At 33.5% G+C, this 16,273-nt stretch overlaps 2 protein-coding genes across 2 annotated transcripts; both read right to left on the bottom strand.

The window, feature by feature from the left end:
* Positions 1-1,537: 1,537 nt before the first annotated feature.
* Gcat (Glycine C-acetyltransferase) lies at positions 1,538-8,360 on the bottom strand. Its single transcript, XM_090111085.1, has 9 exons — positions 8,233-8,360; positions 6,492-6,652; positions 5,263-5,328; positions 4,910-5,011; positions 4,311-4,518; positions 3,683-3,863; positions 2,773-2,965; positions 2,221-2,398; positions 1,538-1,864 (listed from the first exon to the last, which is right to left on the bottom strand). Exons 1-9 carry the CDS (start codon positions 8,261-8,263, stop codon positions 1,704-1,706), a joined length of 1,281 nt encoding a protein of 426 aa, XP_089967211.1. The 5' UTR covers positions 8,264-8,360; the 3' UTR covers positions 1,538-1,703.
* Positions 8,361-9,578: 1,218 nt separating this feature from the next.
* Positions 9,579-14,453, bottom strand: LOC149901713 (alpha-amylase A-like). Its single transcript, XM_090111156.1, has 9 exons — positions 14,448-14,453; positions 13,708-13,905; positions 13,085-13,236; positions 12,742-12,922; positions 11,516-11,631; positions 10,922-11,429; positions 10,538-10,738; positions 10,017-10,178; positions 9,579-9,698 (listed from the first exon to the last, which is right to left on the bottom strand). The coding sequence occupies exons 1-9, from the start codon at positions 14,451-14,453 to the stop codon at positions 9,687-9,689; spliced, it is 1,536 nt and encodes a 511-aa protein (XP_089967282.1). The 3' UTR covers positions 9,579-9,686.
* Positions 14,454-16,273: the final 1,820 nt, after the last annotated feature.

Genomic DNA, 16,273 nt, shown 5'->3' with positions numbered 1-16,273 from the left:
CAAAAATTCGACTGATTTATGCTCTCAAACATAAAATAAGATTTTTTAATTAGAATTTTTTCTATTATAAACAAAAAAAACTTATTTATAAAACATTTGAATGCTTTAAAACGAAATATCAAGCTTAAAATAAGCTAAAAAAGCTAAGCTTAAAATACAAATATAATTTGGGTTTGATGTTGTCCAATAAAAAGTTAAATTTGAAATAAATATTGATTCGTATTATATGTACTGGGTTAAAGTCCACAAATTGATGTATGATAGTCACCTAAGCTCGTTTACATACTTCGCAACATTATCAAAATATGTAGTTTTGCTCCGCAATATAAAAATTTTAAATGCCCCAAAATAGTAAGCTAGGTTAGTGACATATTTTGTTTGTAATTTTTTTGGCAAAATTTTAGCTCATGCCTTTATAGAGTATACAAAAAAAATTGGCAAGGAATTCGTATTTTAAATGACCGAATATTTAAAATGCCTTACAATTTAGATTATAGTGTGTAACGGTCACAAAAAAATTATCAGATTATTGAATCACTACATCTCAATGTTTATAGATTTACGTTTTAAAAAAATATTGTGTAACCATAAACTATCATAAATTTTGGTTTCATTAGCCTGGATTTTCTTTTTATATTAAAGCTTGACAAGAGTTTTAAAATCTTTAAAAGATGCGCTTTTAAAATGTACAGCACCCGTCTCTGTCTTTTGGCGTAAAATATCTTTTTCACATTAAAAATAAATTTAAAAAAAATGTTTTATTTTTAAATAAAATAATTAATAATTTAATTTAATAAATATGTAGCGATGTATGTGTTCGAGCGATGTGTGCAGTGATTATTGCAATAACAAATGAGTGAGAACTCGATACCAATGTAAATAAATAAATCTATTTAGCCAGTAAGAGGTCCGCTGCGTGTTACTGAGTTGTCGTGTGTGGATTTTATTGTAATAAATTATTGTTAATAGATCAATAATTATTATAGATTGTGTTTTATTTTTCTAACGTTGTTTTGCTTGTACCGTTACATCGGATACCGTTGATGGGAGATATGATGATAGTAAAAATAACAATGTTCATGCCACAGATAATGTAATAAGTACATATATACTTCTGATTTTTAACGAGTCCTGATTTTTTTATGCATTTATCAGTTAGTTGTTTATTAATTAATGATTATATTCTACAGTAACTTTTCCAACTTGTAAAAGCATTTTGACGTGATAACGTCTTATAATTCGAAAGAGCCGGCTGCACGCACGAAAAAACATGACTCATGCGGCGTTACCTCGCTCTGAGGCGTTCCATGGTTTGAAGTGCAAGCGAGAGCGCGGAACGAGCGACAAAGAAGCACAATCGGACGTTGTCACGTTCAACTATCGTCAGTAAACCTTGCAGTAAACCGACTTTACAGACAACCAATTTTTTGTTTATTTTTAAGACATTTATTGATTGTAAGTACGCCTATTTATTTACTTTAATTTTCCATTGCTTTGCGTTCAAGTGAAGAGCAAAATGCCAAAGAAAACAAATTAAAACAGATAAAAAATTTATTTACATCAAAAGTACATGACAGGAATGTTTGAAATTAACACAAAATATATATTCTATACAAAATAAAGATCAAGTACACATACAAAATACATATTTATAACATACAAAATAAAGATCATATTCGTTCAGCAGTCTTATAAAATTAAATCTATTTTTTGATGAGTCCAATTTTCTGAGCGACCTCCGCAAATGCGTTGACGGCTTTTTTTACGTCGTCTGTGGTGTGAGCTGCGCTGATCTGTACGCGAACTCGCGCTTGGCCCTTCGGTACTACGGGGTAACTGAATGCTACCACATAGATTCCTTTTACTGGAAATAAAATTGATTATAGTCAAATTTATTGTGAAATTCTAAATTGTGTTTTCGGGTATCTATGTATCATTAGGAGTTCAAGTAAATACAATAGATTCTGTTGTAGACCTTGGAGAAAGTCACACTGTTTGAATGTTAATTGTTTAATGTACTCAAATAAACTATTGACATTATTAATTACTTTATATTATGATCAGGACACATAAGTTAAAATAAATGTTAATTAGAGACGTCATTCGTCATTTTCTCTTCCCTTATAAAAGAGAAATATACACAAAAAGGTAACTAAAATATTCCTGAACTTTACAACTAATAATTAGTAATTAAACAAAACAAGTCATACTTAAACTTACACAACATTCCCGAAGCCAGTTCCACAGCGAGTGGTGCCTCTCCCACCATCACTGGGCAGATCGGATGGCCATCGCCCGCCACTACCAGGCCAGCTTGCTTCATGCCTTCGCGGAACAGTTTGGTGTTCGCGTGTAGGCGCTGTCTGAGCTCGTTGCTGTTTTCTACAAGGTCGAGGGCCTGAAGAAACGATACATTTTTTTGTAAGTTCTTGTTTTGAATTTAACTTCACTATTGTTGGGTAAGTGTCGTTATCGATATAAAATTGTTAGAAAGTATGTATTTTTATCTAGAAATAGACTGAAATCATGATTATCCATGCAAATATCAAAAGAAACAGAAGAGAAAATTTAATCTTCCTTTAAATGTAAAACAGGGTACTTGTGCCGTTGAAAATAACAAGGCATGTGCAAATCCAAAATTAATAATGCACATGAGTCATGACCAGTGTAAGTATCAGACGCAGTAAGTAAATAAATTGAGTCAATAATGCTTTTTTTTTTCAATCTCCGCTTCTCAAATGACTATAATATGTACTATGTATCTAATTTTACCTTCAAAGAAGCGCCAACAACAGGTGGAGGAGGGGCATTAGAGAACAGATACGGTCTGGACACATTCCTGAGCAAAGTGACTAGTTCCTTCGGCCCGGTGGTGTAGCCTCCCGCGGCTCCACTCACTGCCTTGCCAAGAGTCGAGCAGATTATATCCGCTGCACCCATAAGACCGCAGTATTCTTCTGTTCCCCTGGTAAGAAATATTTTTTAAACTTAGCTTTATAATATGCTAGCGGTCCGCCCCGGCTTCGCCCGTGGTACCTACATGTTTAAACTATCCTATCTCTCAAGTTGGATCGAACTACACATGGTGTGCGAATTTTATTATAATCGGTTAAGTGGTTTAGGAGTCCATTGAGGACAAACATTGTGACACGAGATTTATATAAATTAAGATTAAGATTTATGTTACGTTTTCAAACAATCAATTAATCTGGAAATTAGAAATTACGTAAAGTTGGCCGAAAGATCCTACCCTATGAGAATTTTAGTTCGGGATCAAATAATTTCCAAGTAGGAAAAAATTTTACTGGCAAATATATTATATTTTTATTATATCTACGCGGTTGACCAACGATTATTACCTATTTAAATGCATTGTACAAAACATAAATGCCAATGCACTGTCCTGTTTTCGAATGGACCTAGAATGTCCTTGGCATTTATAATTATTTGTTTAAAAACATACCTACCTATCCGCTATCCTACCTTCTTTAAGTGCTATACGAAACAATATAATTTGTCACAATTAGTTCAAGTTATTAAATAAATTCTTTATTACAATATACCAAATACGTGATCTCTATCATAGAGCCTGTGATATCGGAAGAGTTAAAGATCTTAAACAGCCATTTAATAAAAAGACTAGGCTCCTTATTAATGGGAAAGAACACAAACAAAATAATACCTTCCCGTCTCTCCAAAGAAGCCAGTTGCATGGCTGTCATCAACAGCAAGCAATGCTCTGTACTTATCGGCCAGATCTCTCAAACCGTTGATGGGTGCGACAGTACCGTCCATAGAGAACACGCCATCGGTTACTATCAACTTTACACGGGCTTCACTGTGCGCTAGGAGATGTTCTAGTTCTGTAAAAGTATCTTGATTACAGCTGGGCATAAGGTTTATTGGTGTGAGCTAAGGCTAACTTTGCGATTATATTAAGTGTTAATTCACGCATGACCCACAGGCAAATCTTTGCGAGTCAATATTTAGAAACTCTTTATTTTATAATTCCACTTTTCTAGATATAATTTAGTAATGCACAAAGATATAATAAACAGGCATAATGAAGTCATCCATACAACTTAATTATGGAAATAATTACAACTGGCTCTACATAAGTATTTTTTTCTTGCAGATTACAGGTTAAAGATATTCTATTAATCTGTACATCAGTAAACTAATGTGTAATTATACTGTAGTCGTCTGTATATCAAATACTGTAACTAGTTTGTTTTTAGCTTGTTAAATGGCCAAAATTACAATAGAATTTAGAAACTCTATTTAAAGTCAGTGTTTAAACAGAAACTTACCACTTAAATCTCTATGAGGATATCGGTATTTCTGCGCCTTACACAGCCGTATACCGTCAATTATGGAAGCGTGGTTCAATGCGTCGGAGAAGACCGCGTCTTCTGGCGTCAACATGGACTCGAAAAGACCGGCATTTGCGTCGAAACATGACCCGTACAGTATTGTATCTTCCCGTCCGTGGAATTTAGAGAGACGGTCTTCTAATTCCTGGAAGTATATATTGAGAAGAAGTAATTGTAACTTATTAAGATTTATGGCATTCAATGTCATCTTCGCATATTTTTATGTCCTTACTCTTCTTTATAGAAATAAGTAAAGTGAAACTGTCGTAAAACTTATTCTCAAGTGTTTTTATACTCAAATAATATGATAACCCAATTCCCATAATACGAACTGAGAAAATCTTTAATAAAAATGGTAATCGTAATGGAAAATATGTAGGTAGGCAAGGCAGCCTTCAAAAGTTATCGTATCGTTTATCGAACATTGTTAATTGCTAGTCAAAACATCCCCGTCTCGAACAGGGTCAATATATTTGGCTTCACTTTGTATTTAATATTATAATATGGTACCTACGAATTATTCATTGTGTTCTTACCTTATGAATACTTTGTGTACCGCAAATAAAACGAACTGAGCTGAGACCGGCTCCATATTTGTTCGCACTATCTTGAGCTGCTTTAACGACCTCAGGGTGATTCTATAGTTCATAAAAAAATGTTGTGTGGTTTTATGAAATCACGGTAAAAGTGAAACTTAGGCACAAAATTATCGTATTTGTACGACAATAATTATCGTACGGTTCGACCGTCACGCGACATACGCTACACAGACCAAAAAGTTTGAGACGATGTAATAAAAGTTTCACTTTAAAAGTAATTAGTACATAGTTACTTAAAAAAACTCAAAATATTATTTAAGAAAATAAGATAAAATATATTTATAACTTACTGATAATCCTAAGTAATTATTCGCACAGAAATTTAAAAATTCTCCATCGGCTCCCTTGACCGTAACCTAAAATAATAATCAGTTTTATTATAACAAATTGCACATTATTGAACAATCATGTCAATGTTACGAATTCGTCGAATAACTTAGTATATTTTGTTATCATCATCCGTTGACCTAATTAACTTGCAAAGCGCATTAATAACTCACATTTAATTAACGATTTTAAAGGAATACCTAATTCGAAAATATTCAGTTTGTAATTTTTAGAAAGTGAGAGTTTAAACAATGATTTCCTGATTTTGATTCGTCGGAAAACGATGCAATAATAATAAATTATATAACTATATCTTCTTTTTCTTAAAAGCCTATCAAGTGGGATGTCGAAAAATTTCGTTACAATTTTCACGCTTTCTTTGTATCTTTTCAATATCAATAATTGCTGTGTATACTTTTTCTTACCACCACGCGATAGCGCATAGAGTCACGCTCAACAACTAGGTAAATATGTAGCTAGGAAAATTATGATTAAATAAGTAAATGAAAAATTAAAACATAAATGAGAGTTAGTATGTAGGGAAATTATGTATAAATTAACTTACTATGTTGCTCGTAGGTAAGTGAAAAGTTTTAAATACTAGCTTTCCGCCCGCGGCTTCGCCCGCGTTTTCAAAGAAAAACCCGTATAGTTCCCGTTCCCGTGGGATTTCCGGGATAAAACCTATCCTATGTGTTAATCCAAGTTACTCTCTATGAGTGTGCTAAATTTCATTGTAATCGGTTCAGTAGTACCTATTTGCGTGAAAGAGTAACAAACACACACATCCTCACAAACTTTCGCATTTATAATATTAGTAGGACTACTAGGATAGGATAGGATATAATAATTACCACAGATAATTGATAAATGACATTATTGTCCAAAATAATAAAGTACATAATTCTAACATTATAGTATGAACTATGACGTAGGATTTAGGAATAAAGCTCCTTCGCACGTTTTATACATCAATGATACACGATACTCGATTTTGTAAGGTTTTAGTCACGTTAATCATTAGTTTTGAGGCTCTAGTTTTGGTTCTACGACATTAAACCGTAGTAAGAGTTTTAATAAAACAATATATTAGGTATATATTCCTAGGACAAAAACAAAAGGGAAAAATAATTTCGAATATATATTTTTATAAGATGGTTGAAGAGGATATTTTAATTATTTTTTAAATTACCTTTCTATCCTGCGGCGATGTAATGACGCGTTCATGTTTCCAAGTCTTAGCTCTCTTTATTTCCTTCAGTCGGTCTTCCAGCACCTCCCGCAGTTTCTCTACACCGGCTCTCTCTTTGGATTTCAGTTCGTGCAAGCAACGGGCTTGCTGGCCATTGTATGCTGAAAGTACACATAACAATATAATATGTATATATAACTATATTACTGAGTACAGTATTGAAAGTTAGTATTACAATTTACAACTAAGTGTAATAAAGAAAATAAACATGATGGAGACGTGTTCCGTGTAGTAAAACCACTTCCCGTAGTACTTAAATAGTTTGGAAAATCCAAAAGTGCACGCCTCATAATTTTTTTTTAATAATTATTTATTAATTATTATTTTTGTTTATTTAATAACAATTAAACCACATCGAATCAGACCCTGAAAAATGAAAGGGTTCTATTCCTGAGCATACTCAAGCGTAAGAGAAAAAAAAAGACTCGATTAGTAAAGTATTTCGGTCGCTATCGTGTTAACAAGAAAAAGGATCCGCACATACAGACACACGGACGTCCAAGACAGAACTTTTTTAAACTGTTTTTTAACTAGTTTAAATAACAAAAATGACATCAAAAATATCATGAACGTTAAAAATAGTGTTTTTTCTTAATATGTGTGTGTATGTATTATCTTACAAGTGCAATGTATGATACATAAAGACATTTTAAGTTTGAAAAATCAGATGTTTTGCGCGAAGCGACAGTAGTACCCACCTCAACGCTTCGCTTATGAGGCGTGCAATATGTTACATGCAAAAGTGTAAGTTTAAAATATATTTAAATTTTCTTACTTTTATTCTCTCAATTGATAGTAAATGGTACATTTTCTACACGAAATTTTACCAATTTTACATAGTTTTCGATTCACTCGGTAGGTGTGTCACGTGAATGAAAACAAAAGAGCCGGTTTGAATGATACAATTTAGTTGACGTTTGTGAAATAGGATCGTCTGTATAAACAATATACTTATAAAACTATATATATAGACTGTATGAGTATAAAAAGTTAATATTTCCAGATAGAGTCTTTTGCTTTATTTTTTTTACTCGATTCAACTTTTCATAATTGTATTTCACATTTATCCTAATTCCATATGAAACCAAACAGAGTACGTGATAAGTAATGTAAACGAAAAACGAGATTATAACATGTGCAAATCGTATTGTGGTATTATTTACCGCCAAGGTCGTTCGACTGTCGCGACAATTTGGAGTTAATTCAATACAAATAAAATAGGTAGAGCCTTTTCGCAGTTTCCAACACAAAAATGGAAACTTGTTTGTGTTTACAAATATACCTAATCATTTCGCTATTTATAGATTCCTAGATTTGCAATAATATATAGTTTTATATAAATTGTAAATACACCTAGAGCCTAGATCTTAACTGTTACACATTATCAGTCATCAGGCATAAACCATTATATTATTGACACTTTATAGTTCATACCCCTATCATATTTTATAGTCTAGACACATTGTTTAAATAATAGATAGGTACTTTAATGTTATAAGAAAATTAACTAGACATAAGCCATCGATTTCTCTAATCATGTTCCCACAATCCAATTAAAAAATAAAGTCATTGACATCTTGTTTTATACCACAATAACACTTCAAAAAATTCCCCTTATTATGTATTTCCTATCAAATTGTACTAAACAGCTAATAAATAACGTAAATAAATAAATACATACCGATGCGGAGGAGCTGCGAGCGTAGTGCCATCTTGTTTCACGACAAATGCCGGCGGCCAATAGTGCCGCGGCGCTGGCGCGGGTGTGGCGGGCGTGTTTTGTAGACTAGTCACGCAGGTTTCGTTTTCCTACACTTTTGGCACGAGGTCGGAATTGAATTGTTACGTCACGTTTAGGCTTTGATTCAATTGCTAAGGATATGTTATTCGGTAATCTGTGATGTAGGTATCTATAGAGTGAGATTTTGGATCGTCTCCAAATCCACTTAAAGCACCTTCTAAGCTAGAAAAACCGGTGTTCGGTTGCATTATGAACTTAAGTAAATAGTAAAAAGTAAAATAAAATATGTAGTAATAAAAGTGTTGTGTGGTTTTATGAAACCACGGTAAAAGTGAAACTTAGGCACAAAATTATCGTATTTGTACAATAATTATCGTATGGTTCGACCGTCACGTGACATGCGCTACATAGACCAAAAAGTTCGAGACGATGTAAGTAATAAAAGTTTCACTTTAAAAACAACGACCTCCGTGGCTTCGCCTGACTCTAGATATCCGTATTGACGTTTAAAATAAAATTACCTACCTATAGAGCCGAAATAAAAAAACGCTACAACAAGTAGAGAGATAGAGAACTATAACTATCGTTATTTATGACAAGATCATAGGATCTTATTAAAATATGGAAACCAGTTTAGTTCCTCCTTTTTTCAACCTCAAGTAAGCCAAATAAAGACGTTGTTTATTTATTTATTTATTTTTATTTATTTATAACACTTCATTGTACAAGACATCATGTAAAAAACTCGTTGTATGTTTATATTTGTATTTCAAATAGATATTAATTGCACTAAGTAATAATAATTAATTACACTACTTTACATTTAGGAGTGGACATAGTAATTCTAAAATATCGTATATCTGCTTGAGCCTAGGATAGACTTTTTCTATGAATTTTCACTTTTTTTTTCAAGTGGATGCAAATCTAACAAATCAAAGCATACTAAAACAAAGTTGCTTTCTCTGTACCTATGTCCCTTTCTATGCTTAAATCTTTAAGACTACGCAACTGATTTTGATGCGGTTTTTTAATAGATAGAGTGATTTAAGAGAAAGGTTTTAGTATATAATTAATTATTAGGGTGTAGACAAAGCGGGCGAAGCCGCGGGCGGTAAGCTAGTGTGGAATTAGACGATTTTTACAATAATAATATGTTACATAGATGTTGAAATAGATAGGTATAGACATATAGATTTGATATGATTTGATATATGGCCAATGGCTATGGACTATGGAGAAAGCTAAGGGAGAAAGGGTGTACAAAATAGACAACAGAATTATCGGAACACTAGATTTAATATAATTTAATACTTTATGATCAATATATTATGTACTCGAAGATGTATTTTCACTATAACACTAGTTTCTTCGTTCCGATTGTATGTGGATTCCGCTTACAGCCGACTCTGAAAAAAAGAATATTTATTTTAAAATAACGAAACATTAACTTTCTTATATGTACCTTCTTAATAAATCAAATATTCGTGGTCATATCTGCGTAACCACAGAAAATAAAACAGAAAACATACACGAATTACAAGACTATCCAACGTTTTTTATAATATTTATAATCTTTTTTTAATTAACGTGTTAAATAACACAGTGCTGAATTTTTTGACATAGGATGTTTCACAAAGGTCTTAGACGGGCCTTGGAAAATTAAAAAAGGAATTTTTTTTTTCGAAAAAGATCTTTATTATTTTTTTTTCAAATTTTAAATTTACCTCTGCTCCGACATGGATAGCCAACATAAGGTCGTATTCGTGAGCTCCAACATATATTTGTGCGCGGCCATCATTTCCGACTGTCACAGTTTTGCCGCGGCAAGAGTTGTTCACTTTACTTCCAGATATCACATCGCAATATCTACCCGCTGGGAGACCAGTCTGAAAGAATTAATAACTTTTTTGACGTGACAACGTCTTATTCGATAGAGCCGGCTGCACGCACGAAAAAACATGACTCATGTGGCGTTACCTCGCTCTGAGGCGTTTCATGTGGCTTGAAGTGCAAGCGAGAGCGCGGAACGAGCGACAAAAAAGCACAATCGGACGTTGTCAGAAATGATCAGTTGTTTAGAAATATCCACGCTATTGGATTTTTTTTGCAAAACAAAAATTGCATTGAATTGAACTTTGTCAATAATAAAGTTGAATTAAAATTAATTAACTCAGAAAAGGAGGAAAATTCGTTACACGCTCATTTAACAACATCCTATAATTATTTAGATTTTATGAATTCTAACCTGCAAGCTCTGATTCAAATCCCAGATCTCATTATTGAATGCAATAAAGGCTCTATTGCCTCTACTGAATGCGATTTGATTGCTGCCGTTGTCCCACCAATTACTAACGCCAGTGTTGCCAGCTATATTCCTGAAAGCTACCATTTCGTAGATCTGGCGCCAACGGTGTTGGCAAACCCAGCCGTTGCCGCATGTACCATCCTGGAAAAAGTAATTTCATATAGTAATCTCTGAAAAATGTTTACATTTTGTATTGTAAATATGATAACAGAGGATCGCAGTTTTTAATAATGTATAACAGCTGACGAACATGTTTTTCTTGGAAAGAAAGGTATTTATCTCAGAAATTAGATCATTATTTTCGCCGATTCCAATTATACTTACTGAATTAATTGAGGGAGATATGATATTGCCATTCCTATCCATTGGCGGTCCAACTTCAGAGTCCCAGAACGCGAAACTGCTCATAATTTGCGGTTCTCCATACGGATGGGCTAGCAAGAACGCAATAGCACCCTTATATTGACGTGGCTCCTTGTACGTTAGAATACCTCCACCACCGCCGTGACCTCTTTCATTATCGTGGTTATCAATGAAAGTTAGAGCGTCACCGCTGTTTAAAAGGCCCCAACCTGTCCCCCAGGTTCTTAGCCATCTCAATTGGTCGTTTCCTCTAAAAGAATTGCTCAATGCCATTCCTGCTTTGAATTCTGTCACCGCTGCTAATGGAGTATATTCATCACGGCTTATAGCTTCGCCTCCATAGTCAATGACTTCTTGGTAGATGTATGGACGAGCGTTTTGTGGAAAACCGTGGGCGGTATTGAGGTTGTGAAGACGATTGTAAATGATACGTAAATCTTCTGGCCACATGTGTTTTGCTGCGTCTATTCTGTAATATATGAATAAGGTTTATTTTACCTTTATAATATTAAATGGAAAAATCTATATGTGTAGGTACTACGGTGAATAAGTTACCTAAATCCAGCAACACCTAAATCAATCAGTTTATTCATGAAATTCACAATCATATTTCTCACATGTTCATTGGATTGGTCCAAATCTTTCAGTCCGACTAGTTCACAATTGCGGACCTGAAAAGCATATTAAATAAATAAATAAATAAATAAAATAAAAAACACTTTATTGTACAATGCACAGATAAACAATACAATAATATACAAAAAGAATCTTCACCGTACAAATTGGCGGCCTTATCGCTTTGAAGCGATTTCTTCCAGGCAACCTTGGGATATAGGAAAATGAAAAGATTGAAAAAGGTAGATAGTGCATATACAAGGAGTGAATACAAATAAATATAATAGATATGAGTAAGTTATGAAATTACATATAACGAAAGAAAGAAAAACGTGCAGAAGAGGATATTATATAAAAATTTCAGGTAGAGAAATAGGTAAAACAGAACAGATGCAGAATGATTATGAGGACAGATAATATTTTTTAATTGCAGCTTTAAAACTATTCAAAGTTTGCGCTTGCTTTATTGCGGTTGGTAGGGAGTTCCACAATCTTACGGCTTGCACGGTAAAAGATGAATCATAAAATTTAGAGATGTGAGCAGGCATACAAAGCGTAAGATTGTTAGAGGAGCGCAAATTACATTCATGAGACGAGCCCATAAATATAAATCTCTTTTTTAAGTAGGAAGGAGTTCTGGGATCGAAAAGGATTGAGTACAGGAGGGACAGGAGATGCGTATTCCGGCGAAGGCGGATAGGAAGCCATCTGAGTTGTGAGCGGAAGTCTGAGATATGGTCGAACTTGCGAAGACCAAATATAAATCTTATCGCAAAATTTTGGAGGCGTTCTAATTTGTTTAAATGCTCCTCAGTAAGGTCTAAGTAGCTTGCATCAGCATAGTCGAGGATAGGAAGAAGCAAAGATTGTGCGAGCAAAATTTTCGTGGATATGGGCAAAAAATTGCGCAAACGTCTTAGCATTGCAGCAACACCAAAAATCTTACGACTAACGAGAGATATTACTAAAAATAATCCAAGGAATTGATTGAAAAATTATAGAATGTGCAAATAAAATGTATTATATGCTATCATCTAAGTTAGTACGCCGTTGTAGAAGCAACGAATGTGTTTTTACATCAATTTTGACAGATTATTTTCTTCTCCTTCTATTTCTTATATAGAAATTTTCGATCCCATTCTTTAAATTTAGTTTCAAAGCCTTACCCTCCAAGCATTGTTAACATAATCGGATCCATCAATAACACAGTTTGGCCAGTTGAAATGTTCCCTCCTGTACGGTACAGCGGGGTAATACCAGTCTTTGAACACGGCTGTGTTGCCAGCTGTTCCAACGTTTTCTGGAGGCTCGCCTGTCATGTGGTTAATCACTGCATCTACGTAAACTCTGCGAATGTAAAAAATACAATAATCACGTGGTTTACTTAACAAAAATTGTCAACTTGATTAGGTAATAGGTATATAGGTTTTTCAAATTTCCAATAAACGAGACAGACGTGTTAGTCCTATTTATTTGCTATCTAAGATCAATACGAAGAATCGTGCATACCGTACTCCAGCATTATTGCATCGCCTCAACATATCAGCGAACTGCCTTTCGTTGCCTGACCGTGTGACGAGCACGTAAGACAACGGTTGGTACCGCTCCCACCAGGGACGGTTGGCATGCCATATCACTACATTCTCGTTAGGGGGTGATATCTGTCAATAATATTAAAAATTTATAATGAATAAATCGCGATTAAAATCCGTTAAAGTCGTTAATTTCTGTAAATGATATCAATAAGTACCTAGGTATTATAACTGTCGATAATTCATTTGAGATTTCGCTACTTTAATCGGAGCATTCAAGTGTGACATTTTTGGATCAAAAGATTAGACTTTAGATAAAAATTAATTATATTTATTCTATACCTAAGTAGGTAACTACGAACTGGAGTATTTTATTTAAAAATATGAAACTACACTATGTAGATTACCTATTTATTGATGATACTACTTTCCGAATCGGTCGTTATTGTAAAAATATTTTTATGATGATTTGATTGACACTATTAGAAGTTTAATTCAATAAATAAATATTTGAAAAAAACAACGACGATGATTTATTTATTGTTTTTTTATAACTATGTCCACTACAAATAAAACAATTGAATGAAAATTTTTACTTACTTGTATGCCTCCGAATCCTTTGGGTCCTAGGAACCGTTCACATTCCGCAGCTATGTCATCCCACTTCCATTCAAAAAGATGGACATTGACGGACCTCCCACTGGCATAGTAGGGGTTCTTATAAGCACTTGTGAGTGCTATAAGTGGTAGCAGAACTGCTACAATTTCTTTTATCTGCGAAATAGTGTATGTTGTGTGCTCTTATTCTACTTGGCACGTGAATGAGACCGATCTGTATGGCTATAACTGCTAGAGAGAAATAAGGTATACAATAAGTATACGATATTTCTAGTTATTATTTCGTTCAATTAAAAACGAATTATTAAAATCCATTTTTTTGTCAGCCATTGAAAATGCAAGTATGAAGGCAATAACGCAACTAAAGTTGAGCAAGAAATAGGCATGTACCTACAGAATATTCCTCATTAGTTTAAATAATCATGAAGATACGCTTAGCTAACATGTTTCAGTAAAAACCAAATAATTAGAATTGGTTACTAGTTACATAGTAGTTATCAGACTTTAAAACAGTTTTCCAAAAGCTCGCCAAGATTTCTTGTAATTTATTCCCGGTGTTTGTTTATTTGATGACGACGACTTCGAAGACGTATAAAATATAATATTCCAAAAAGGGTAGGTACAACTGTAGAATTGTAACTACCTTATTATGTAGAATTTTTTTATTTTTTTTGTTTCATGATTTACCTAAAAATGTTATATTTTATTTATAGTTCACTCACCGTCATTTCCAACGACCTCCCAGGACTAATTAATGATATTCAGATTAAAATTTATAAGAATAAGTTTGTTGATAAATAATATCTTTTTAAATTTTATCATAATTAAGTGATAATCCTTGTTTATTGTATACAAAATATATGTACCTGTATTATATTTAATGTATCAAACAATGGTTATCAGTAATACCAATTCTAAATATTATATAACTTTCTTTTAGAGTTCCTTACCGAAAGAGTAAACGGGGCCCCATTTATTGAGATTTCGCTGTTTGTCTGTGTGTCTGCCTGTCCGTCCTGTTACCTGTTACCTGGCTGTATCTTATGAAACGTAATAGTTAGATATTTTAAAACATCAGTGATGATGTATTTTTTTTCCACTTTAATATAAATTCAAGTTCAAATAAGTTCATATAAAAACTAGCTGTCCCGGCAAACGTTGTTCTGCCTTAGGTACTCTTATTACTTAGGGGTATGAAAAATAGATGTTGGTTGACTCTCAGATCTACCCAAAAGGCACACAAAATTTCATTAGAATCAGTCCAACTTCCAACCGTTTCGAAGGAGTATGGTAACTAGCATTGTGACACGAGAATTTTCTATACATATTAGCGGTCCCCCCGCCTTCGCCCGTGGTGCATGTTCATGTTTTCTGTCCATATGAACCATCCTTGTACTTCAAGGAATACTAATATAAAAATAATTATAGAAATCGGTTCAGCCGTTCTCGAGTTTTGCGCTTACTTATTATACATAAGATCTAGATAGAAGAGATACAACATAGGGCATCTGTAACAATAATGAAACAAGATGTAAATATACATATTCGGATTTATGCGGATTTTAAATACAATAATTAATATTGTATAAACTGTGGTATAAACTTTACAGTGAGCGTAGTTACGGCACAGATTAGACGGGGAGATTCGAGTTCGGTAAACGAAACACAAGAAAATTACTAAACGATTAAAACATGTAAAATATTATTAATACCATATTGTAAGCAATCAAAAGGTCTCCAAAAAAACTTTACGGAATCCCTGGTGTTTCGACGCCGACTCGCACTTAACCAATTCTTTCTGATTTTTCCAGAAGTTGTGTTTTATGCCTACGTAAGCTGCCGGTTTGATACGCAAACACGGAAATAGAATACCTATAACTAAGACCTATAATATGAATTTGTATCAAAAAAGCAAGCGTCGTATTGAAGTCATAATGTAAAATACCTATATATATTATCATCATTACGATTTAAGTATCTGTCGCCGCAAGATTGTAAAAACCGTGAGATATAACTCGTAGATCTAACTCGTTAGATTGTAACCCGTAGCAAATAAGTTCAATACATATATTTTGCTAGCAATTTAACATAAATACTGTTTCGTTTAACACTATATTTCGATTCTTTCAGTAATGTATTCTGTTGAGAATTATTTGCCTTTCCCAAACGTTCGCCCGGTTGATAGAGCCACGCTTTGCGTTTGGTTTTTAAAGCGAACATAACGGTAAACCATCATATCGAATTTCCCTACATAAACGTTTCACTCGGATGGATTTATATAATAACTAGCGGTCCGCCCCGGCTTCGCCCGTGGTAGGTACATATGAAAAATAGATGTTGGCCGATTCTCAGACTTACCCGATATGCACAGAAAATTTCATGAGAATTGGTCCACCCGTTTCGGAGGAGTATGCAGACTAACATTGTGACACGAGAATTTTATATATAAGATTTACAGAATAAAAATGCATTATAATAACAAAATCAAAAAAAAAACATGATAATAATATTATGAACCTTTCTTTTTGTTATTTATTTATGTGGATAC

This window comes from Colias eurytheme, chromosome 16 (genome assembly GCF_061535395.1).
Source record: "Colias eurytheme isolate Ceu_HAF_F1 chromosome 16, ilColEury1 Martin Lab GWU primary, whole genome shotgun sequence".
NCBI lineage: Eukaryota > Metazoa > Arthropoda > Insecta > Lepidoptera > Pieridae > Colias > Colias eurytheme.
This window is presented reverse-complemented; position numbering and strand designations above follow the sequence as displayed.

Excerpts from the sequence above, each read along its gene's own strand:
- LOC149901713 (XM_090111156.1), bottom strand. Across the intron at positions 13,237-13,707 it reads AAGGATTCGGAGGCATACAA|ATATCACCCCCTAACGAGAA; the intron begins GTAAGTAAAAAT and ends TATTATTGACAG. Across the intron at positions 10,179-10,537 it reads ATTTGAATCAGAGCTTGCAG|ACTGGTCTCCCAGCGGGTAG; the intron begins GTTAGAATTCAT and ends TAATTCTTTCAG.
- Gcat (XM_090111085.1), bottom strand. The coding sequence starts at position 8,263 with ATGGCACTACGCTCGCAGCTCCTCCGCATCG. Across the intron at positions 5,012-5,262 it reads ATAATTACTTAGGATTATCA|AATCACCCTGAGGTCGTTAA; the intron begins GTAAGTTATAAA and ends TATGAACTATAG. Across the intron at positions 1,865-2,220 it reads ACTGGCTTCGGGAATGTTGT|TAAAAGGAATCTATGTGGTA; the intron begins GTAAGTTTAAGT and ends TTTTATTTCCAG.